This window comes from Lindgomyces ingoldianus (genome assembly GCF_010093535.1).
Source record: "Lindgomyces ingoldianus strain ATCC 200398 unplaced genomic scaffold BDR25scaffold_19, whole genome shotgun sequence".
NCBI classification, from domain to species: Eukaryota; Fungi; Ascomycota; class Dothideomycetes; order Pleosporales; family Lindgomycetaceae; genus Lindgomyces; species Lindgomyces ingoldianus.
Genome location: NW_022985180.1, coordinates 1,092,563 through 1,116,724, shown reverse-complemented (window position 1 = coordinate 1,116,724; position 24,162 = coordinate 1,092,563). Strand labels below are relative to the sequence as shown.

Here is a 24,162-nt window from a genome sequence, read left to right as displayed (position 1 = left end):
AAGCTTTAATACTCTACTACTTTAACTCTAAACTACTAATACTTGTAGAAGCTAATGCCTTAGACTATGTAGTAGTAGGAGTTCTCTTCTAGACTAAGCTAGACAGGACTATTAGGCCTATTACATACTTCTTAAAAAGAATAAGTTCTGCAGAAAGTAATTATAAGATCTATAATAAGAAATTACTTGCTATAGTACACTACTTTAAATAATAGCAACCTAAACTAGAAGGTGCAGCGCATCTAATATAGGTCCTATCTAACTATAAAAACTTATAGTACTTTGCAACTATAAAATAACTTAGCTACTAATAAGCCTGTTAGTCTAAATACCTATCCTATTTTAATTTTAAGATTACTTATTATTCTAGTTAAGATAGAGGGAAACTAGATGCCTTTACAAAGTAATTCTAAAACATCCCTACTTAAAAAGAAGCATAAAAGGCTTAACACTAAACTTTACTTTAACTTAAGCTATTTTTAGACCTTAACTTAAATAAAATAAATTAGATAATTAATTAAATTATTACTAATAAGTATTTAAATAATAAATTTATCTAAAAAACTTTAGACCTACTTTAAAACAGCGCTAGTTAGTTAAAGAAGGTAACACTAGCTAACTATAAAAACTAAAATAGTAAGCTATATTATTATAACTAACTTATAATTTTTAATTCTAATAAACTAAAAATTAAACTACTTTAAATTATACATAACTTGCCTGTTAGAGGACACCTAGGCAGAGGAAAGACTCTTAACCTACTACAGAGAGAGTACTACTAGCCCTGCATGTTCTATACTGTACGCTAATATGTATTATGTTGCTATACTTGCTGTAAAGTAAAGGCCTTTTAAGAAAAGTATAATAGCCTGCTTAAACTACTTCTAATTCTTAAATAAGCTTAAAAAGACATATTAATTAATTTTATTATAGACCTACTTTTATCTAAAGGGTATATAAATATTATAGTAGTTATTAATTACTTAACTAAGTATTAACACTTAATACTATGTTCTTTTATAACTGCCCCTAATATAGCCTAGTTATTCTACTAATATGTATAAGTTTACTATAGCCTACCTAACATAATTATATTAGACAGAGGTACACAGTTTGTCTTAGCCTTCTAGAACAAACTCTGTAAACAGCTCTAAATTATCCCCTATCTATCTACAGCTTTTTACCTAGAGACTAATAGCTAGACTAAGAATATAAACACTATAATAAAATAAGTCTTATAAGCGTACATAAACTACTAGCAGAATAACTAGGTAAAATAGTTAGCTATAGCATAGTTTAAAGCTAATAACACAACATCTAAATTAACATAAGTATCCCTGTTTTTAGTAAACTACAGATACTACCCCTAAATAAAATTTAAACTACTTATAAATACCTTCTAACTAACTTATTAATTTATATAAGTAATAGATATAAATAGACTTATTAATAAAATTTAAAATATATTTAAATATATTTATAAAAAGCTTACATAGGCTTAAGCTTTTTAATAAAAGTACATAAACTAATTCTAAACCTCTGCCCCTGCGTATGCAGCTAGCAAGAAGGTCTAGCTAGACACTAGAAATATTTAAATAAACTAATAATTAAAGAAACTTAATTAAAAGAACCTTAGCCTCTTTACAGTAGCTTATATAGTTTTATTATATGCTTACTAATTAATCCTACCTAACAGCATAAAGATACACCCTGTGTTCTATGTATTATTGCTGCGCTAAGTAGCCTCTAAATCTAACTATCTACCTAAATAGCTAAACCTGCTACCTAAACTTATTATTATAAATAATAAACTAGAATATGTTGTAAAAGACATTAAATAGATCTAGTTTAATAAAAAAAAACATACTTATAAATACTTTATAAAATAGACTAGATACAACAAACTGTTATAAGAACCTGCAGAAGCCCTGTAAGAAAACTCTGTAGTAACCTAATTCTATGCCTAATACTTATCTAAACTAAACCTATACTCTAATAAAGATAACCTAATGCTAGAACTACTAATGTAAAGGATTCCCTTCCTAATAAGAGGGGGGGTACTGTTACAGTATCCTCCCTAGATCCTAGACATAACTATATTAGACATGTACTAGAGTATTATTAGTGCACATTTAACATAAATATAACATAATATAGACATAAACTTAAGTATAAACTACTTTAACACTAACTAAACCTAGAACAGGCTTAATTTATACTTAAAGCGCTTAGACTTTTAAGCTAAGTATTTAATTACTAATTTCCTTCTAAACCTTCCTATTCTTCACACAACGTCTTGTACCTACTATAATACCTCACGTAGTAATTGAACTAGACCTCTGTAAAGCTCTATAACCTTACTCGTGCACAATCGTGACACCTAGGCACTTTTTACTTTATGTACAATCTAAGGCTTTTTTTAAGCCTTTTTTAAGCAGTGTTTAAAACAAAGGTGTTATAACAATTTTTTTTAAAAAACACCTAAGACATGTATTTAATAATAAAGTTAAAACATAAAAGAAGCTAAAGAAGTAATACAAACTATAAAAATATTTTTTTATCTACTAAAAAGAATTAAAATATATAGTAGTATAGAAATAATAAACATAACATAGCTAGTAAGCTATAGTTAAAAATTTAAAAAAAATAAGCTTATAAAAAGTGTTTATAAAAGAAAACTTATAAGTAATAAAGATATTCTAACACTTATAGTAGTATAGGCAGAGTAGTAAGAACACTACTAAAGAAGAAGGCCTGCGTGTTACATCTCTACTACACTATGTAGTTTATAGATAGACTACTGTAGACCTTATTAAAGTGCCCTACTCTCTTAATAAATAAGAATAGAACTTGTTTATATTAAAATAAAAAAAAGTAATAAGCCTAAATAAATAGAGCCTAATGTAGATAAACTAACTACTAAGCAAATGCCTTGTCTAATAGAGATGTAGAGGAAAACGTGCAACAGCCTACAAGAGGCAGCACTAGAGTGCTGCACGCTCTTGCATACTTAGGCAGCTACAGCATAATTTTAGAAACTACTAGTTACTATATAAACTAGAGAAAGATTAACTTTAAAAAAGTGTAATTAATATTTAGTTTATTTTTTATATAGACTAAGTAGCATTTTAGCTTTATAAAGAGCTGTAATACTAATTGTATATCTTACACTATATATACCTCTACTTCTGTTTAACAGAATTGTTTAACTTAGCGCTTTATACTGCTGTCTAAAGGCAAACCACAATTAGGCCTCTCTTACTACTCTGCTCTACCACACTATCCGCGTTATTAACTAGGCTGTACATGTAACAATTCTCATGAATCGTTCCATCTCGGGTCGCCCAGAACCTATCCGAAGGGTCCCCGTATCGGCTCCGACCCTGACTCAACCTGGCCCTAACTCTGCCCTGCCCCCTGCTGTACCCCTATTCCCTTATGTATTTAGTCGCACCTTGCCCCTGTAGCTAGCTTAGTAGTTTTCTAATATCCTTTATACAAAGCCTATAGGCGTTAATAGAAATTCCTAGGTTCTAAGTCCCCACGCACTTCTATATGCCTCTAAGTGGATTCCCACCGCATTTAGACCTATTGTCTTGCCTGTGCTGTTACAGTACACCTAGTAACAACGCGCTCTCTCCTGTTGTACCCCTTCTAGGCCCGCGTACTTGTGCTATCACAAGTAAGGATTGTAATAGTATGTTCTCTAGTTACTTATGTCTTAATGCAACTAAACTAAGGCTGCTAGTTACTCTTTTTAGTAACATGTATAAAGACATTAATAGCTAAAGTTATCTTTATATATGTTAATAAAGTAGAGAGTTGCTTACATAAATTAAGCAAGTCTTCTATTAATAAGTAGTTTTAGTTTAGTAGATAAAAAGGTTATCATTTAGTTAATTAAGCCTAGCTAGTATACAATCTATAATTAATATGTTTTAAAATAAACAGAAGGTTATTATCTAGTTAATTAGGCTTAGCTAGTAAGCAATCTATAATTAATATGTGTTAAGGTTTGCAGAGCCTCTTAAGCTAAATTCAAAAGCTAAATATACAGTAGTAACTATTATACTAGTTAGAAGCGCAACTCTAGGCTTATAACTCTTACATAAGCTAAGAAGAGGTTATATAGTAAGCAAATTAACAAGGTACTTAGATTAAAATAAAGTAGATTGCACAAGTGTATTATAAGGTCTAAGAAGCTTAATAGAGCTCTAGGCTAACTATATACTGTACAAGAAAGAAGCTATGCCTAATGAGTGAATAGTGCAGTACATGGGTATGATATCGCGTGAGATACGTGCGACAGAAACTAAACTGCACGGATTGCTAGAGGAGTGCTCATAGGAGTCTATATATATGCGAAATAAATGTGTAAATCTTAGCAACATAGACCATCGTAAGATGGATACAACCATGGTAACAACGCCTCCGACGCATCCGACTATGGCAACAACGCATCCGACTAACGTATTTGACAAGCGAGCTGGCCACACAAGCGAGCTAGCTAGCCCCACTATTCGCGTCTAATATTATCTACCTATCTATTAACAACATACACATAAAAACATAATACATAGTACCCCCATATCACACCAGACCAAAGACGCATGGCTCTCCAGCTCCTCTCAGATCTTCATCTCGAGTCACCAAAAGGATACGACATCTTCCCCATCGTCCCTTGCGCACCGCGCCTTGCCCTCCTCGGCGACATTGGCACCGTCACACCTCACAAAGTCGACTTCCTAGCCTTTCTCACCCGCCAACTCAAGCAATTCCGCACGGTACTCTTCGTGCCCGGGAACCATGAATCCTACTCTTCAGACTGGCCCACCGCTCTCGCAATATTGCGAGAATTTGAGAAGACCATACAGTGTGAAAATGATAGCGCGCTCGGAGACTTCATCTTGCTTGATCGCACTGCGTTCAAACTACCAGACACTAATGTCACGATCTTAGGCTGCAGTCTTTTCTCTCACATACCGCCTGGGAGCGAAATGGCTGTTAGCATGGGTTTGAACGATTTCTTCCAGACGGAGAGCTGGGATGTGGAAATGCACAACGCGGCGCACAAGCGAGATGTTGAATGGCTGAACGCCCAGGTCGCTGCGCTCGAGCATGGCAACTCTAAGATAATCATTCTCACGCACTGGAGTCCATCAAGAGACCCTCGCTCAAGCGACCCGAAGCACGCTGCTAGTCCTATCTCGAGTGCCTTCTCGACGGACTTGTCGGATCAGCCCTGCTTCCAAAGTGGGAAGGTAAAACTATGGGGGTTTGGTCATACACACTTCAATTGCGATTTTTTGGTTGAGCGAGGCGCAGATGTAGGATCACTAAGACTGGTAACAAATCAGAGAGGATACTATTTCGCCCAGGCCGACGGATTTAATGAAAAGAAGACGGTAAATGTTTAAAACGACACCATAGCACTATGTTTAGACAAGAGAGATTTAAATGCACTTTACTTAGCGCATGCACTTTGCTAAGCCGCTGCCTCCATCCAGGCCTTTCCGGATGTTGCGGGATGTCACGTGACTTATCCTTATGCAATCCTATTCATGGGTAAGGGGGTTCCACCAGCCGCCTTCGCCCCATACGTCGGCTGGCAGACACTCGCTTATGGTCCACTTAGGGACCGTAACAAAATGCATTAGTGTAGAAAAAGTAGTTTAGTAGAGTCTTAGTAAAAGTAAGTAACTTAGGTGTGTAAGCAACTTGCCTGTAATGTACATTATTTATTTATTTTTAAAAAAACTTTATATATAGCTATAGCATATTACTTTTAAAGTGTTATATTTTATTTAAAAGCTTAAAGTATAAACTATATTTAACATTATTTTAGCATATTTAAGTAGTGTTATTAGAAATGTATTAGTGTAAGAAAAGTAGTTTAGTAAGGTCTTAGTAAAAGTAAGTAACTTAGGTGTGTAAGCAACTTGCCTATAGTGTACGTTAGTATATTACTTAAAAAGTATTATATTTATTTAAAAGCTTAGAGCATAATCTATAACATACTTAACAGGTAAGTTGCTTACACATCTAAGTTACTTACTTTTACTAAAACTCTACTAAACTACTTTCTCTACACTAATTTATTTTTAATAACTTAAACGCGCTAAAAGAATATTAAATACAGCTTATGTTCTAAGCTTTTAATTAAAATGTAACACTTTTAAAATAACATGCTACAGCTATATATAAGGTCTTTTAAAAAATAATAAATAACTTACATACTAAATAACCTTTATAAGCTAATTCTATTGCTAACTTATAAAAGCTAAGTAATAATAAAAAGTAAGTAATTATTAAGCCTATGCTTAAGCTATATGCGTAAGGATTTTCCTCTTAGCTAGTAGCTGTAGCTAATATAGCTAATTCTTTACACGCTAAGTGTAATCTAGGCTATGTTAGCATAAACTAGCCTAGTATGTTTGTAAAGTGTTATGTAAAGCTTAAAGTAATGTTTTAGCCTTAAGTATAGTTATTAAATATCTTTTTTTTTGTATTGTCTATTTTTTTAAGGTTGTTTTTGTTTTTTTTCTAGTTTTTATGCTTAGTTTTGGTTTTCTCTTTACGGCTTGTCTAGCTTTAATTTGCTCTGGTTTTTTTTTGGCTAGCTCTTTTCTAGTTATACTTATTTCTTAAACTTTACTTTAAGCTTTAGATAACACTTTATAAATATACTAGGCTAGTTTATGCTAACATAGCCTAGATTACACTTAGCGTGTAAAGAATTAGCTATATTAGCTACAGCTACTAGCTAAGAGGAAAATCCTTACGTATATAGCTTAAGTATAAGCTTAATAATTACCTGCTTTTTATTATTGCCTAGCTTTTATAAGTTAGCTATGAATTTAGCTTATAAAAGTTATCTAGTGTATAAGCTATTTATTATCTTTTAAAAAACTCTATACATAGCTATAGTATATTATTTTAAGGGTGTTACATTTTATTTAAAAGCCTAATGTAACAGCATAGGCAGGACAATAGGTTCGAATGCGGTAGGAATCTACTTAGAGGCATATAGAAGTGCGTGGGGACTTAATAACCTAGGAATCTTATTAATACCTATAGGCTTTGTATAAAGGATATTAAAAAACTACTAAGCTAGCTATAAAGAAGAGGTGCAACTAAATACATAAGAGAATAGAGGTAACAGTAGAGAATAGAGTAGAGTTAGAGCTAGGTTAAGTTAGGGTTAAGTTAGGGTTAGAGCTAATACAGGGACTCTTTAGATAGGTTCTAGGCAACCTAAGATAAAACAAGAATTGTTACACTACCCTCTCTTTATAGACTAATAGTCTTTATTAGTAATTAAAGTAGAAAATATTGCTATTACTTCTTTTATTTTTAAACTAAACTAGATCTAATTTAGCTAGGTGTTCTTACTCTAAGTATTTCTTTATACTACTAGTAGTGTTCTTTAAACTAAAAGCTACATGTGTAGTTATTAATTATTAAGGTAGTAAAAGTGCTTTACTAATTAAACTTAAACTTTACTTTAAGCTCTAAGTAACACTTAATAAATATATTAAGCTAGTTTATGCTAACATAGCCTATATTACACTTAGCGTGTAAAGAATTAGCTATATTAGCCACAGCTACTAGCTAGAGGGGAAATCCTCACGCATCTAGCTTAAGTATGTGCTAAATAATTACCTGCTCCTTGTTATTATTTAGCTTTTATAAGTTAGCTATATAATTAGCTTAAGAAGGTTATCTAGCGCGTTAGTTACTTATTATCTTTTAAAGAACTCTATAGATAGCTGCAGCATGTTACTTAAAAAGTGTTACGTTTTATTTAAAAGCTTAAAGTGTAAGCTACATCTAACATTCTTTTAACACATCTAAGTAGTGTTGTTAGGAATGCATTAGTGTAGAAAAAGTAGTGTAGTAGAGTCTTAGCAAAAGTAAGCAACTTAGGTGTGTGAGCAACTCGCCTGTGAAGTACGTTACTATAAATCTCTAATGTTTAGACACCTAGGTATAGGCACTCTCTAGAAGAAACTGCAGGCTGCTATACTAAGACACATACTAAAAGTAAAGTAACTATGCACTAAGGTGCTTAAAGAATGCAACACTTATAATAAAAATAACTTATAAAAATATAAGACTTATAAATACTTTTAGCTAATTAAAGCTTTAAAATAACTATAAATAATAATTATAATAGACTTTATTATAAAACTTTCTTTATCTAAAGAACTAGAAATAGAAAAAATGTGTAATATAATTATAGTAGCCCTTAATAAGACTACTAAATACTTATATATATAGCTATTAAAAAAGACTATTATAGCTAAAAAGTTTATTTATAAACTTAAGTAAAATATTATATTAGTACATAAATGCTTTAAAATTATTATTTTTAACAGAGATAAATTATTTACTAGTAAGTTTTAGAAAGCAGCTATAAAACACCTAGAAATAACGCACAAGCTATCTACAGTATACTATCTACAGATAGACAGCTAAATAGAGAGAGTAAACACTAAAGTAGAAAAGTATTTAAGAAAGTATATCTTTTATACTGAAAATAATTAAGTAGAATAGCTTTTTATAGCATAGTTAGCTATTAACATAGTAAAATTAACTATAATAAAAGAAATACTATATAAGGCTAATTTTAGTTATAACTTATACTTTACACTATAAAAGAACTAGCTTATAGACTTTTAAGAATTAATAAACTAGTTAATAAACTTATAAAATATACATAAAAAATTAGTAATTAATACTAGATCTAGCTAAAAAATAATAAAATAATATATAAATAAATTTATATTATTACTAGATAGTAGCAGCCTTTAAAAATAAGTTTTTACTAAAAATAGTTATAAAAAATAGCTTTTTACTTTAGCCTTAAAGGCTTTTATTTTATCTAAGAAAAAAAAGTCCTTTTTTAAGTACTTTACACACTAGGCCTCTAGTAAATCTAGTAATTTTTAAATATAATTTTATTTAAAACACTCTCTATTTTTTACCTCTAGCTTTTTTTTACACACTTAACATATTTATTTAATAATAAAGTTAACACATAAAATAACTTTAATAACTAGTAAGTGCTATAAAGTCTTATCTTTATTTAATAAAAAAATTAAAGTAAAAAGTAGTATAAAAATAATAAGATAAATAAGTTTAATAAGCTATTTAGTTTAAAAAAAGTAAAAGCTAGAAAAGCCTTTTAGTAAATAAACACTAACTTTATAAATAAGCTTTTACTAACGCAGTTGTGTAAGCAGAGCAGTAAGGACGCTACTAGAGAGAAGAGGCAGCGTGTTATAGTCTATAGTTAGACTAGTATAACTCTACCTATAGTGCTCTATAATCTAGTTAGGTTAGAGCAGGGCTTACTTACAAGCTAGTTAGAGGACACAGAGGCAGCGCAGCTACCTGTAATAATAGAAGAGTGAGTTATTTAATAGAAGAACAAGCTATAAGTCTAATAAGTCTAAAAAAGCTTATAAAGCTTTTTTTAGTAAGCTTATATAAACTTATCCTACTTACCTTAGCACTCTTTATATATATATATAGTTTCTATACTAAACAACTTTAAAAAAGTGTGTTTAATGTTTAGTTTATTCTTTATATAAACTAAGTAGCATTTAGCCTTTTAAAGGGCTGTAATACTATTTATATATCTTACACTATATATACCTCTAACTCTGTCTAACAGAACTGTTTAACCCTAGCTACTATACTGCTGCACATAGGGCAAACTATAATCTAGTTATTCTACCTCTCTCTATTAGCCTAATAGCCTTTACGTGGGACTGTACACCCCGCCGTTGGCCCCTTCCGTCCGTCCTACCTTCCCCCAGGAATACCATTGACCCGAGTGCTTCCACGAAGCAAGGATTGTAACACCCTAACTCTGCCCTGCTCTTTGCTGTACCTCTATTTTCTTATATATTTAGTTGCACCTTACTCTTGTAGCTAGCTTAGTAGTTTTTTAATATCCTTTTATATAAGGCCTATAGGTGTTAATAGCATTCCTAGGTTTAGAGTCCCTACACACTTCTATATGCCTCTAAGTAGACTCCTACTGCATTTAGACCTATTGTCTTGCCTACGCTGTTACATTATATTAAAAAACTTACTTTTGCTAGTAATAGCCTTATATAATATTACACTAATTATTTATTTAACTATGTCTAAGCTCTAAGACATGTCTAATTTAGTTTAGGTTATAATACTTACACACTGTTATATTAAACTATTTAATCTATAAACTAGATCTTATTAACTTTTAGTTAACTAAAGCCTTTAGGTTTAAAACTTCTTATCCTCTATAATTAAAATTACTTTTAAAAGAGTTATAAAAAGGCGCTAAAGTAGAAACTTAGAAACTACTAATAATTTATTAAAATTAAAAATAACTACTAATATCTAACTAACTACTACTTTTTAATTCTAGAATTAAAATACGCTCTAGCTAAAGTAAGCTCTTTAAAGTTAATTAATAATTTATGTTAACAGCTAAACTTACTTTTATAGCACTTAAAGCTATACCTTTACCTAATTTAAAGTTAACCTTTAGCAGTATATTTATTAGTAATTAGATTACTTAATTATAAGTATAGCTTAAGTAGCTAATCTAGCTAAAAACTACTAGTTAACTTTTACTAACTACTAAATTACTTTTAATAACACCTTATACTACTTTTACTACTTTAAGTGTAAGAGACTTTTTAGGCACCTTTTAAACTTAGTAAATCTACTTTACTAAATATACACCTAAGATTAAGATTTTTATAGATAGTAAAAAACCTATGTTTAAATAATAGTAAGCTTTTATTATAGACAGACTTAACATTAATTTAAATTACTATTAAAGCAAGCGTGCACACATAGCATTAATATAAAGACATATAGCTAGTATTGCAAAGGATTATCTAGAGCTAGGATACCTAGCTAAATTAGACTTGTTTTAGTTTAAAAGTGTAAAGGATATAATAAAGCTCTTATAAGCTTATTTTATTACTAGTTAGAAAAAAACTAAAGCATAGTAAGCATTTTAGACTTTTAGAATAGATAAAAAAAAGCTTTTTTTATATTTAAAGCGCACTTTATTAGTGTAGCTATTAAAAGAAGAGTATTCTAGTTAGATTAGTCTTTCTACTTATAAAAGAAGCTTCTTTTTAGCCTATAAGTACTAAATTATAACGTACTTCATAGGCAAGTTGCTTACACACCTGAGTTGCTTACTTTTGCTAAGACCTTACTAAACCACCCTTCCTACACTAATGCATTCCCCACAACACTACTTAGACGCGCTAAAAGAACATTAGATACAGCTTACACTCTAAGCTTTTAAATAAGACATAAAACTCTTAAAGAAATATGCTATAGCTATATATAAAGTCCTATAAAAAATAATAAATAACTACAGCGCTAGACAACCTTTACAAGCTAATTCTACAGCTAAATTATAAAGGCTAGGTAATAAAAAGAAGCAGGTAATTGTTAAGACTATACTTAAGCTATATGCGCAAGAAATTTCCCCTTAGATAGCATTTATAGCTAATATAGCTAATTCTTTGCGCGCTAAGCGTAATCTAGGCTATGTTTGCATAAACTAGCCTAGTACGTTTGTAAAGTGTTATTTAAAGCTTAAAGTAAAGTTTTAAGTGTAAGTATAGTTAAAAGATATCTAGCTAATTATAAACCCTATCTTGCTAAAGTTATACGTGTTATTATCTTAGATGCTATACTTAGCTTTAATATTCTCTATAAGGCTAAACCTGCCCTAAATTACTTTAAGACTCTTATAAAAAGCTCTTTTATAGTTATACTTACGCTTAAACATTACTTTAAGCTCTAAATAACGCTTTATAAACATACTAGGCTAGTTTATGTAAACATAGCCTAGATTACGCTTAGCGCGCAAAGAATTAGCTATATTAGCTATAAATGCTATCTAAGGGGAAATTCCTTGCGCATATAGCTTAAGTATAGTCTTAATAATTACCTACTCCTTTTATTACCTAGCCTTTGTAATTTAGCTGTAGAATTAGCTTGTAAAGGTTATCTAGCGCTATAGTTATTTATTATCTTTTATAAGACTCTATACATAGCTATAGCACATTTCTTTAAGAGTTTTATATCTTATTTAAAAGCTTAGAGTGTAAGCTGTATCTAACATTCTTTTAGCGCGTCTAAGTAGTGTTGTAGGGAATGCATTAGTGTAGAAAGAGTAGTTTAGTAGGGTCTTAGCAAAAGTAAGCAACTTAGGTGTGTAAGCAACTCGCCCATGAAGTACGTTAGTTTTAAACATACCTAGGCAAACTTTTTTAAAGCTATAGTAGCCTACTTTACAGCATATAATCTAGAAAAGAGGACTTATAAAAAAGACTTTATTATTTTATTTAAATTAGCTTTAATTAACAAACTACACTTACTACTCTTATAATTAATAACTATATGTAAAGTGTTTAGTTTAGAGGACACTACTAGTAGTGTAAAGAAATACTTAGTAAGAACACCTAGCTAAATTAGACTAGTTTTAGTTTAAAGATGTAAAGAACATAATAGTAATACTTTAAACTATAACTACTAATAAGGACTATTAGTCTATAAAGAGAGGAGTAGTGTAACAATCTTTATAAATTATTCTGTTTTAGATAGCCTAGAAGGCTCTTATATTAGCTTTAACCTTAATTTAATTTTTATAAATTATATCTATCTTAGGTTGCCTAGAACCTATCTAAAAAGACCCTATATTAGCCCGAACTCTGCCTTACCCCTTGCTGTACCTCTATTTCCTTATGTATTTAGTTGCACCTTGCCCCTGTAGCTAGCTTAGTAGTTTTATAATATCCTTTTGTACAAGGCCTATAGGTGTTAATGGCATTCCTAGGTTCAGAGTCCCCACGCACTCCCATATGCCTCTGAGTGGACTCCCACCGCATTCGGACCCATTGTCTTGCCTGCGCCGTTACAAGAGGGTGTGTTGCATACAGCTATCTGTCTATATATATCCTTTTGCTGTGCTAGCTAGAAGGTTAACCTTTTAGTAAACATAATAGCTTACTATACTTAATATATTTAAGTTTATAAAATATAAAGTTAAGTAAAATCTATTTTTAAAATATACTAATTAGTTAGTTATAATTTTTTATTAGTTTATATATTTTTTATATTTTTTTTTAAAAAAATGTATACTTAATATAAGTACACTTTTATATTAATTTATATGTAGTTTAATTTAGTATATGTTATATAAAATATATTTAAATTATAGTTAGCTATGTTTATTTTATATTTTTTGCTATTTTAGTGTGTTAAGAAATAGCATTAGCTATATTAGTATGTTAGAGATTAGCATTAGCTATATTAGTGTGTTAGAGATTAGTATTAGCTATGCTTAGTTATAGGCTGTAATTAGTTACATGCTATAGTTAAATATTATTATTATATTTCTATTACCTGTCTAATACTAATTTGCTAAGCATTATGCTACAACTATATAACAGTGTAGGCAAGACAATAGGTCTAAATGCAGTGGGAATCCACTTAGAGGCATATAGAAGTGCGTGGGGACTTAGAACCTAAGAATGCTATTAACACCTATAGGCCTTATACAAAGCATATTAGAAAACTACTAAGCTAGCTAAAAAAAAAAGTGCAACTAAATACTTAGAAAAATAAGAGTAACTATAGAGGAAAAAGTTAAGTTATAGTTAAGGCTAATATAAAGACTTATTAAATAAGTTCTAAGTAACCTAAGATAAAATAATTTATAAAAATTATTATAAACTATTCTTTAACCTAAATAACCTACTATAAAGATAGAATAGTAGGTAGCACAGATAGCACTAAAAGTAAGCTTTTAAAGAAAGATAGAAGTGTATTATAAGAGAGACAAATCACTGCTAAGCCTTGCTTGTTAGAGTTTATGCTTATATACAAAGCACAGGTCATGTGACCTCCAAACAGGTCAGGGGAGGCCATACTGGCCCGCTCTGGGACATCCGGCCTTACACCTACCTTAATGTGCTAACTATTGCTCTAAGCAAGCTTTGCTTTTACAGATTATTTATAAACTGTTATAGTATTTTAGTATTATTTTAGATATGTAAGTTACCTTTATAAGTTTATTATACATAAAGTGTTTTATAGCAAGGTAGTAAGGGTAAAAGCTAGTTGCGTTTATACAGCAGTTGTCTAGAGGGGGGGGAGAGTAGGTAAGTAGTAGTAGTTAACTGTATAGTAGCTTTTAAAAAGCAAGCTGTTGTGCAGAGTACCAGGTTAGCTCTAGGGCAGGGGCTAGTTGCTTGTTTATACAGCTGTTAAAAAAAAGAGAAGTGTTAATAAGGCAGGCTGCTAATAAAAAGCCTTCTCTGCGTAGCTACGCACGCAGTAAGTTTTTAATTATGCAGCCTATATTATCTCCTCTATGTAGCTACGCACACAGTAGGTAAGTAGTTACATAGCCTGTATTAACAGGAAGCTCTAGGGCGCATAAAGGCTTAGCAGTAAGCTCTTTTTATATAGCTACGCACACAGCAGGTTGCTAATCTTGTCTTTATGTAATTAGTTAATCTAGGGGTGTGCATAATGCTTGTCTAAGCCCTCTCTGCATAGCTACGCACATAGTAGGAGTAAGCTATTTGTACAGTAGCAGTTTTATTAATCCTTATAAATCTGTCTGTTAAGAATAATATCCTCTATGTAGCTACACACACAGTAAATAGTCTATTAATAGACTAATTAGTGTTAGTTAACCTAGGTTTAATTAAATAAACATACGCCTAAAAGGTGTACTAAGAGGTAAGTAGGTAAAGATTTTTTTATTATTAAGTACTGCCCTTTTTTTTTATATAAAGAAAAAGAGCTTTTAAGTACACATAGCCTCTAATGCATAGGCTAGATAGTTAACGTTTTAGGCAACCTAATTCAGCTGTACGCGTGTACAGACGCAGCTGTACTTACGTACAGACAGTAGTTAGATTTTAAGTGCTTTTAAAAGTTTATAATAACTTTTAAAGCATAGTTATAATTATAAAAATTATAGTATTAAAAAAACAGCTGTTTTTTTTAGTAAGTTTATTAGACATTAGTAGTTATATAAAGTTTCTAATGTTACTACCTTTATTTTTAGACACTAGAGTTAAGCTTAATTTATAGAATTTTATTATATAAGACTTTTAAAGTTATTTTATTAATAGAGAAGTAAATTTTTAGCTAAGACAATAAATTAATTTAAGGATCTAATCTAGATTCAGGATAGCGTGGATTCGGATCGATCCACGAATCGGATCGATCTATCGCTAGCGCTGGTTTTGTCTAAAGAATAGCCGATTTTTTGCGTCACGTGACAGCCATAATTTCCTAATTTGGATTTCGGTTTTTGACAAGCCCACTGTACATACATATATACAAAAAAAATTCCATATAGATATGCTAACCTCCGCTTAGCAAATAAGGACCTAGATTAATTGCCAAATGAGTGTACTTAGGCGTCAATATATATATGCAGGAAAAGGGGGCAGATCTTAGCAACACGTGACGATTGTGTGAGCCATGCATGACTACTGCAAACGCAACATGGTGTTAAATATGCTGCATAGGAATAGGGCTGGTAATGTTTAACTAAGGTGGGTTGCAGTGGTGGATGAATAAAAGCAGATGGGAGAACTTGGAAAGCTCCATATATACAAACATCTCGTAGAAGGTGCACATACCTAGAGTAACATCGCGATGTCGATAGAAAAGACCGAATATGTTAAAAGGAATGACAAAGTGTCGTCGCCCCCGGCTCTGCTCAGGGGAATTCGCGTCGGCTGGAAAATTTTATTCCTAGTGAATGTCACCAAATGCACGCCCTGCAGAAGGTGGTTGCACATTGGTGACGCGACCTAGTAGTACTCGCGGAGCTTCCTCGCGGAGCTTACTCACGGAGCTTAGTAGGAAGGGATTTCTCTACCATAGGTGTCGCCATTTTCACCAACGCTGTAACAGTAAAAACAGCCCAACAAGCCTCCCATGTTCAACTTACTTGCATATAGCAAGTCCACATCACTCCCATATGCCGTGATTTCCCTTAGAAGGCCATGCAAGACCACTTTCGCGCATGGGCTATGTCGCATCTAACGAAGGATGAATCATTGAACCTGACTCCCTCACACTACATCCGCTGGCCTGACTGGCGATCTCGTCTGGGACACATAGACCGTCTTCATAATGCCATCATCTGAACCTGTGATCCTCTGATCATCGCTGTTCGCATCACCGCCCCTCCACCGTCCCCAGTTATCCTTCAGCTGGATCTCATCGGTACTTTTAAAGCCATCTCCTTTCCGGGTTCCTAGCTCGTCGTAACTATCGTAACCCGCTCTGACCTTGGACCGCTGGATGCTGCGCGAGATTGCATTGCTGCCTGAGCTCGGCTTGTAGCTTGATGCTTTCTGCTCTGGGGTGCGCAGTGCCGGAATGCAGGCGCTCAACATCCATTTGATGGTGGGACCTGAGGCCGCAATGAGAGCAACAGCGGCTTCGATGGATGAATATGAAGGTTCGAGCGAGTATGAGGTGTTGCTACCGTTGAAGGTCCCCATGAGGAACCTGAGACGGAGCACACCGATGACAAGGACAATGCAGCCGAGCGAGAGGAAGGCTATGGTCATGAGTTTGCGCAAGCGCGGCATTTGGATATCGTAGATGATCCAAGTAGGCATAATCAACACCATAACGTCAGTAATTAGGACGATCGAGATAGTACCGATGACGTGCTTGCGTCCATCGTAACATCTGCCAGGTATTTGGGGGTACCACTTCTTCTTTACGGGGAGGCAGGGAATCGAAGTGACAATGAGATGTCCAATGCCATATGCAAGATTAATACACTGGATAACCCAGAGTGATCGCCGAATCCAGACTCGTGGGGAGCGCAGCTTCTGAAGAGACCAGAGGAAAGAAGCTTTGATGGCGACCATGATGGGGTTGTAGGCGATGGACATAGCGTAGAGAATCTGCGAGAAAGTGAAACAGTCAGCAAAAGGGAGTTCTCTTTTCGAGGATGGACAAGCACATACCTTCATCGCGTACGTTATATTAATCTTTTGCCCAGGCACGTCCTCGTCGCGATAGCCTTGGTACATGGCAATTGTAACTACAGATGTCAAATCAAATCCTTGGTTAAACGTAACGCCCGCTGCGACTTACACAGGATCGTCAAAGGAGTGCACGCTACCGAAAGCAGCCAAGCGGCGAAGATGAGCCAGTCATCTGAGAAGCGATGAAAATTTTAGCCATCGAGGAACGGTCATTATGCTAGCACTTAACATACCTCCAGCCAGTGTCCGATGAGAGTGCTTCTGATAAAGTCTCGCCCCAATAACAAATCCCGATATCACTGGACAAACGCACATAATTGCGATTATGCCAGGTTGCAACCCACTGCCCGCCATTGTGGATTCGTGGTGTGATGAAATGGTGCCAACTTAGGATCTTCGCCACTTGGTCAGGAACGAGTCGGTCAGCCCCTTATTTATTATAACGTCCGCCTAGTCTAACTGCCGCGGGGAAACAAATGGTTTGGGAAATATCATTTGTTAGGATCTATCTGCAGGGTGAAATACGGGTGGTTCCGGCTCCTGAATTCATGCAATACAATATATGTTGTTACACAGAACATGGGTCCATTCCTTGGAGGATTCATTTGATGCTGAGAACCAACTCAAATAAAGTGCTGACTGGAGTATATTTTGATTTCGCAATGCAATTCCTTCGTCCCCTGAAGATTCGAAACATAAGGGATCGTTCGCATTGTTTCTCTGAGTTTCATGAGCGAGTTCTATCAGGGTTAGATAGAAAAGTGGTACACATACAGGCCTGTCTACTTACACTAGTGGCAGCCACTCACCCGCTTGCATGAGAATACGACTGGATTACACACAAACTTGAAAACTTCGCGAACGATAAAATCCAGCACCTCGCGGCTGCACACCGGGAGATTGAGCGACTAACACGGTCAGGGTACGCAGAAGGATTCAGGAACTCGGGAAGATTACCGCAAGCGAGAGAACGAAGGACGAATTAGGAGCGGTGGGGCGGTTAAGTTGTAGGTCCCACTGTCAAGGGAATGTGGGGAACCATACAGTCGGTAAAATAAAGACTCGTGTTGCTGCACACTGTACTTTGATCCGTCTTCTTCTTCAGCCCCTGCAGTGAAAACGTCAAAGGATCCCTCTTTTTCTCCCTTCGTTCGAATTCTTCCGGGCGCATGGCATCCAACAAAATGTTCACTGCCATGCTGATATCTGCCATCATCCTATCGCTTGTTGCTCGTGTTGCACAGGCTCAAGAGCCCATTGCTACGCCTACCTCTATCGAGCCTGCTGCGGCTACAGTTGCGCCTACAGACACCAAAGCAGGCGTGAAACTGTTCGACGCTGAGACGGTTCAATTGACGGACAAAGTAATCGCTATACTCAACACCAGCGACAACACCAACATTGCCGACTATGCGCATCTCTTCGCCTTTGATACCAATGCCAGCAGCGTACCCGAAGTTGCCAAATATCGACGCAGTGGATTCTGCAAAAGTGCGCCCGGTGATCTCCTCTGGCCGTCCAGGATAGCTTGGGGCATCTTCGATCTCCTGCTGGGTGGCGCTCTGTCCCCGATTGTTCCCATCGCTTCTCCTTGTTATGAGGACTCGGTATACGATGACTACGACGTCACCGAATGCGCTTCAGTGACTTCTAAATGGAACACTGAAAGCTTGCACTTCTCTGATCCAGGGTCTGTCATGTTCCCCATTTACCAAGGCAAAACTTGCATGCCCGGAACCAATGCCAGCGCATTAAAAAGCTGCACCCAGGGAGGTTACGCTGCCTATTCAGTTGAAGTTAGCAACGTGGCCCAGATTCAACTCGCAGTTAATTTCGCCCGTGTCTCAAACCTTCGTCTAGTTATCAAAAACACAGGACACGACTACAACGGCCGCTCGACCGGAAAGGACGCCTTGAGTCTCTGGACACACAACCTAAAGGACATTGCCTTTGTAAAGAACTATATTAGCCCGGATTACAAGGGGGCCGCTTTCAAGGTTGGCGCTGGAGTCCAGGCCAATGAGCTATACAAGGCGGCAGATAAGAACGGCGTTACCACGGTTGCTGGTATTTGTCCAACGGTTGGTGTGGCTGGCGGATACATTACAGGCGGAGGGCATAGTCCTGTCATGCAGCTCTTCGGAATGGGGGCGGACCAAGTCGTTGCTCTTGAAGTTGTTACTGCCAGCGGACGGTTTGTGACGGCGACTCCAAGTGTTAACTCGGACCTTTACTGGGCAATGCTCGGTGGTGGTGGTGGTACCTTTGGAATCATTACCTCTGCTGTACTCAAAGCACATCCCAAAATCCCCGTAACAACCTCGATCTTCAGCTTCGCTGCGTCTCGTGATAGTTCTGTCCCTGAGGCGACTTTCTGGAAAGGCTTCGCCGCGCTCTGGGACTCGTTTCCTGCATGGAATGCTGCAAAGACATACTCTTACTTCTTCTTGTCTAACATTACAGGAGTCATGACCTTCAGCATGGCACCCTTTTTTGCACCTAACATGACTGTTGTGGAGTACAATAAGCTCGTTGCTCCTTTCTTAGCTAACCTTACTGCGCTAAATATTCCGTACACAATCAACACAACCTACCACCCCTCTTTCTTATCTGCGTTTAACGCAACATTCGCCCCACTAGACCAGCACGTCGGTGCTGCAGAAAGCCTGCCTGGGAACAGGATTCTACCCGCGGAGAACTGGAACAACGCTACCATCCGAGAGAAGACGCTCGCGGCCATTAAGACAGCAGTTGGCAAGGGCGTTGGTCTCAACATCTACCACCAAGCACCAGCCACCCAGCCGAAGATCCTAAATTCGGTGAACCCGGCGTTCCGTAACGAAGCCAGTATGATCATTGCCATAGGAATGCCGACAACATCAGACGACCAGCTCGGTGCTGCTGGCCGGGCCTTGACGAACGATATGCTAGGCCCGCTTCGGGATGTGAGTCCAAACGGTGGGACGTACGGCAATGAGGCTGAAATCAATGAGCCGAATTTCCAGAAGGCTTTCTGGGGCGCAAACTATCCCAGATTGCTAAGCATCAAGAAGAAATGGGATCCGACGGGGTTGTTCTATGTGCACCATGGCGTGGGAAGCGAGGAGTGGGTTGTTCAGGACGGAGTGAAGTTCGGCGGCATCCCGACGCAGAATGGCCGACTGTGCCGAGCGTAGAGTTAGGGCAAAAGTCGAAGAACTTGGCGATATATAATTCCATAATATTTAATCGCATTGAGACGTAATGTGTGCCCACCCCAGGGGAAGGTCGTAATGCTGATGAGGAGTTATTGTGCCTTGCAAAAGCTACTCACTGCCAGAATTTCTACTAATAGTTAGACTCTGCCACGTCCTTGGCACGCGCACAGGTCAACTGGACGAACAGCAAACTGCAAAACTAGAAGATAGAACTACAATAAAGTGTCAAGATATGACTGAAAAGAAATATAAGAGAAAGCAGCAATACAGTTTGTCGCAGAGGATTGCTAAGTTGCATATTAATGTCTCTTGTTTTAGCACTGCTGTACCTTTTCAAGGCCGTTATCCTTGCAATTTTGACAGTAACCGCCTTTTGCAAGGCACATTAACTATTCGGCAAATTGTACAGATCGGAATATTAGTTAAGTGGACTTTGACAAAAGAACCGGTGGGAACCTTTGGTCTTTACACCGCCAAGCCATAGGCGCTTATCGATAAAGGCCGGCACGTGCGCCTCTTACGCATTCTTCTCGTTCCTACATCTTCCAACGTTGTTTTCTCATTCCCTCTCTCACCTCCGATTAAAGTTGATAACATTCGGGATGTGGCCCTTTTACACGCTTTCCTTTGCGCTTCTAACGTCTCTCACGGCGAGTGCCATCCCACCCACCCAACCTCATCCGCAGGCCGTGTTTGAGGCGTCTGCTAGCCAGGATATCATTGGCATTGCCAAAGAAGGTGTTGGCCACTTCAGTGAATGGAGTCGTGCCACCAAGAAAGAGTTTTTGGTTGATTGGCAAGCGAGTAAGGAGTCGGAATGGACGATAGTCCAAGGCAATGAAGGCGGAGATCTCGACAGCATGACAGCAGCTCTCGCCTGGGCCTATCATCTCAGACATTCGACGCAGAACACATCGAGCCCGATCAAAGCTATTGCCCTACTACAGACACCTGCAGATGCGCTGGATCTTCGCCCCGAGAACAAGCTAGCTCTAGACAACTCCAAAATGACAAGCGGACATGAAGATCTCCTAACACTTGATGAGCTGCCTGAGGATCCGGAAACTCTCAGCCGCAAGATTAGAGGCATCGTCCTAGTCGATCATGCTAAACCGTTGCGCAAATGGCGAAATGCGAAGATCCTAAGCATCTTCGATCACCACATTGACCGAGGCGCTGGGCCGGAAGCCAAACCACGAATTTTCGAGAAGACAGCCAGCTGCACGACCATTGTTGCTCGGCAAATGCTTGACGAACTGGAAAAGCTTCCCGAGGAGTACCACATGCCGCATGAGCTACTAGAGCTTATTCTAAGTGCGATAGCCATTGATTCAAGTGGACTAACGAATTCAGCAAGTACAGAAGAAGACGTTAAAACATCTGCACGTGTTCTGAAGCGGAGCAATTGGGCGAAAAGAGATCTAGAAGATGTCATGGAGGACCTAGACGACAGGCTCAGCGACGCTAAGAAAGATCTCGACCATCTCGGCCTCCGGGACCTATTGCGACGAGATTGGAAGGGCGACCTCGTCGACACCCCTTCACCGAACACTCCAACTGTAAGCCTTGGCTTTGCATCCGTCCCATACTCCATGGATGCGCAGATAGTGAAGACGGAGTTTAAGGAACTCTTCGACTGGTTTGCTATTCATGCTGCCTGGACAGCGGAGATTAGTGTCGATATCAGCATCTCGCTGAATAAATACAAGACGCGCAAAAATGGAGAGAAGAAGAAGATCAGAGAAATTGTGCTCGTCGTAAGAGACGATGTCAGAATTGGCCAAGCTCAGGCTGATTCACTTTTCCGGGTCGTTTATGAGGCTCTAGAAAATGAAAAGAGCCTAGGGCTCCAGCCATGGCATAGAGCTCATGAGCTTGGACGGAGGCAGATGGTATGGAGGCACGAGTCTGATGCAGGACGTAAGGTTATCCGGCCCATCGTCGAAGATGCAGTTATGGCATGGGACTAAGCCCGTTACTGCGAAAACTACAACTCTAAATTACTTGAGATAGAGTATTCTCTTCATCACTTCCTGTAGCTTCGAAGCACACTCCTCTTCGCTTCCACTGGACTCTGCTCTCCATGCAACGAATAGATCCGGTCTCACAAGCACCGCACCATCCTCTTCCACTCCTCTTTTGTCCGCCCAAGCGTGATACGGATCTTCCCAATCTTGACCGAATCCAATCCCTACGACACCGATTGGTACTTTTAGGCTCTCGCTCACAGCGGCAGCAGCTACCTTCCACGACTCGCCCCCGATTCCAGTGAAGAGGCAGAAGCGCCCTTTGCCAGCGATGTCAACAGTCGAGACCAGTTTCTTAGGAAGAGCGGTGTTCAGCCATACATGGGGAAGGCGTCGACCTGGATACGTATTTGCATCATAGAAGAGTACCGGATTGTCTGCTTCCTTCCCGGACGGTAAGTAAGGCCCTGGTTCATCACCAACGTAGACAGCATGACTATGGTACAGCTGGCCCATCTCTAGACCCAGCGCGCCTGTCTCATGATACAAATCCTGCTGTCGTTCTTTCAGCAACTTTCGTCGTGCTCTTCCCTTTTCAGAGTTCTCTCTAAGCTCCGTGATGCCTGCTAGTCGTTCTTCCAGGGTGTGGCCAGGTGGAAGGACCCCAACAGTCTGCCATACCAGAATGTGTTTACGAAGCATATCGTTAGAAGCCTTGACCAATTGGGCGGCGATTGGCTGACGCTCAATGTTGTAGGTTTCAAGGAGGCCAGGTGATGCTGCACCATCCATGACTAGGTTTATTTTCCATGCCAGGTTAAAAGAATCCTGGATACAAGTGTTGCTACCCAGCCCGAGAGTTGGTGGGTGGCGATGGATGGCATCTCCAAGACAGAAACTAATTGAATGAAGTTAGCTTATGTTAGTTCAGAATCGTTCGCAGGGCTCCTACACGTTACCCCTCGAGATGGTATCAGCAGACGTCTCATTAATAACCCACTTGGACACTCCAAGCACCTGAACCTTGACGGTATTATCGTCAATCATATCCTCGACCACCTCGCCCCACTGGCCGTTAGTACGGTCATCAATAGTACAATCAGGGCCTTTAGGAAAGATCACGAACAGCCACTCATACCAAGGCTTTACCATTCTCCCTACGCACATGAAAGGGTAATCCCGGGCAAGGCGTAGGTTCCAGTGTAGATTCCCGGGCCGACTATTCATCAAGTGCGACAGATCAGCACGTACTAGGATATTATATGCTATACCGCCTCCAGGGAGAACAGTAAATGGGAGACCGAGTTGCTGTGCAACAATGCTCTGTCCGCCGTCGGCGCCGAAGAGGTACTTCGTCGTGATATAGTACTCTGCTCCAGTCGCGCGATCCTTCACATGGCAGAATATCTTTCCAGAGACCGTATCCTCTGCAAATGACAATAACTGTGTATCGAATCTAACCTTAAATCCATTCGCTGTCGCATATTTCACATGGATAGGCTCCAGCAAAGTCTGCGGCAGATCCATAGGGTTACATGGAGAAGCCAAATCATAATCGCTTGCACGGTCACCATATCCCCAGGAATAATTTCGCCCCTATTCTTCCCCGCTCATCGATTCGGACCAACGGTAGTGCATGATAGAGGAGCCGCGTTGTCCAAGTCTCTCGCATTCCTCCCACAGCCCAATGTCGACGTTTCGGATGCATTGCAACGCCGCCTGGTTGTGCATATGAGCACGCGGTGTATTTGCCGTCCCTGGAGCAGCGCTGATTACGAGGCCGTTTTTACCATAGCTTGCAAGGAAGCAGGCTAGTGATGCTCCCGCAGGCCCAGCTCCGATTATGAGAAGGTCGGTTTCGATCATGGAATTAGTGCCTATGGCAAAGTTTCGCAGCGTCGACATTGAGTCAAAGGTTGGTTCTTAATGTCAAGACTA

General features: G+C 37.6%; 5 protein-coding genes across 5 annotated transcripts; 3 read left to right on the top strand and 2 right to left on the bottom strand.

Annotated features, from left to right (window-relative positions):
* Positions 1-4,275: 4,275 nt before the first annotated feature.
* Positions 4,276-5,635, top strand: BDR25DRAFT_356188 (uncharacterized protein; the record flags this gene model as incomplete). The annotated part of the gene is made up of 5 exons (XM_033695589.1): positions 4,276-4,300; positions 4,394-4,524; positions 4,581-5,405; positions 5,508-5,529; positions 5,571-5,635. The coding sequence occupies 5 exons, from the start codon at positions 4,276-4,278 to the stop codon at positions 5,633-5,635; spliced, it is 1,068 nt and encodes a 355-aa protein (XP_033546764.1).
* A 10,492-nt stretch (positions 5,636-16,127) lies between these two features.
* BDR25DRAFT_370590 (uncharacterized protein) lies at positions 16,128-17,105 on the bottom strand (the record flags this gene model as incomplete). Its single annotated transcript, XM_033697153.1, has 2 exons — positions 16,128-16,976; positions 17,040-17,105. The coding sequence occupies 2 exons, from the start codon at positions 17,103-17,105 to the stop codon at positions 16,128-16,130; spliced, it is 915 nt and encodes a 304-aa protein (XP_033546763.1).
* A 1,139-nt stretch (positions 17,106-18,244) lies between these two features.
* Positions 18,245-20,236, top strand: BDR25DRAFT_315134 (FAD binding domain-containing protein; the record flags this gene model as incomplete). The annotated part of the gene is made up of 1 exon (XM_033691500.1): positions 18,245-20,236. The coding sequence occupies one exon, from the start codon at positions 18,245-18,247 to the stop codon at positions 20,234-20,236; it is 1,992 nt and encodes a 663-aa protein (XP_033546762.1).
* Positions 20,237-20,822: 586 nt separating this feature from the next.
* Positions 20,823-22,698, top strand: BDR25DRAFT_304296 (DHH phosphoesterase). Its single transcript, XM_033690179.1, has one exon. It carries the CDS (start codon positions 20,860-20,862, stop codon positions 22,225-22,227), a length of 1,368 nt encoding a protein of 455 aa, XP_033546761.1. The 5' UTR covers positions 20,823-20,859; the 3' UTR covers positions 22,228-22,698.
* On the bottom strand, positions 22,243-24,129 carry BDR25DRAFT_370577 (uncharacterized protein; the record flags this gene model as incomplete). Its single annotated transcript, XM_033697152.1, has 3 exons — positions 22,243-23,122; positions 23,177-23,782; positions 23,849-24,129. The coding sequence occupies 3 exons, from the start codon at positions 24,127-24,129 to the stop codon at positions 22,258-22,260; spliced, it is 1,752 nt and encodes a 583-aa protein (XP_033546760.1). The 3' UTR covers positions 22,243-22,257.
* Between the last annotated feature and the right edge of the window lie 33 nt (positions 24,130-24,162).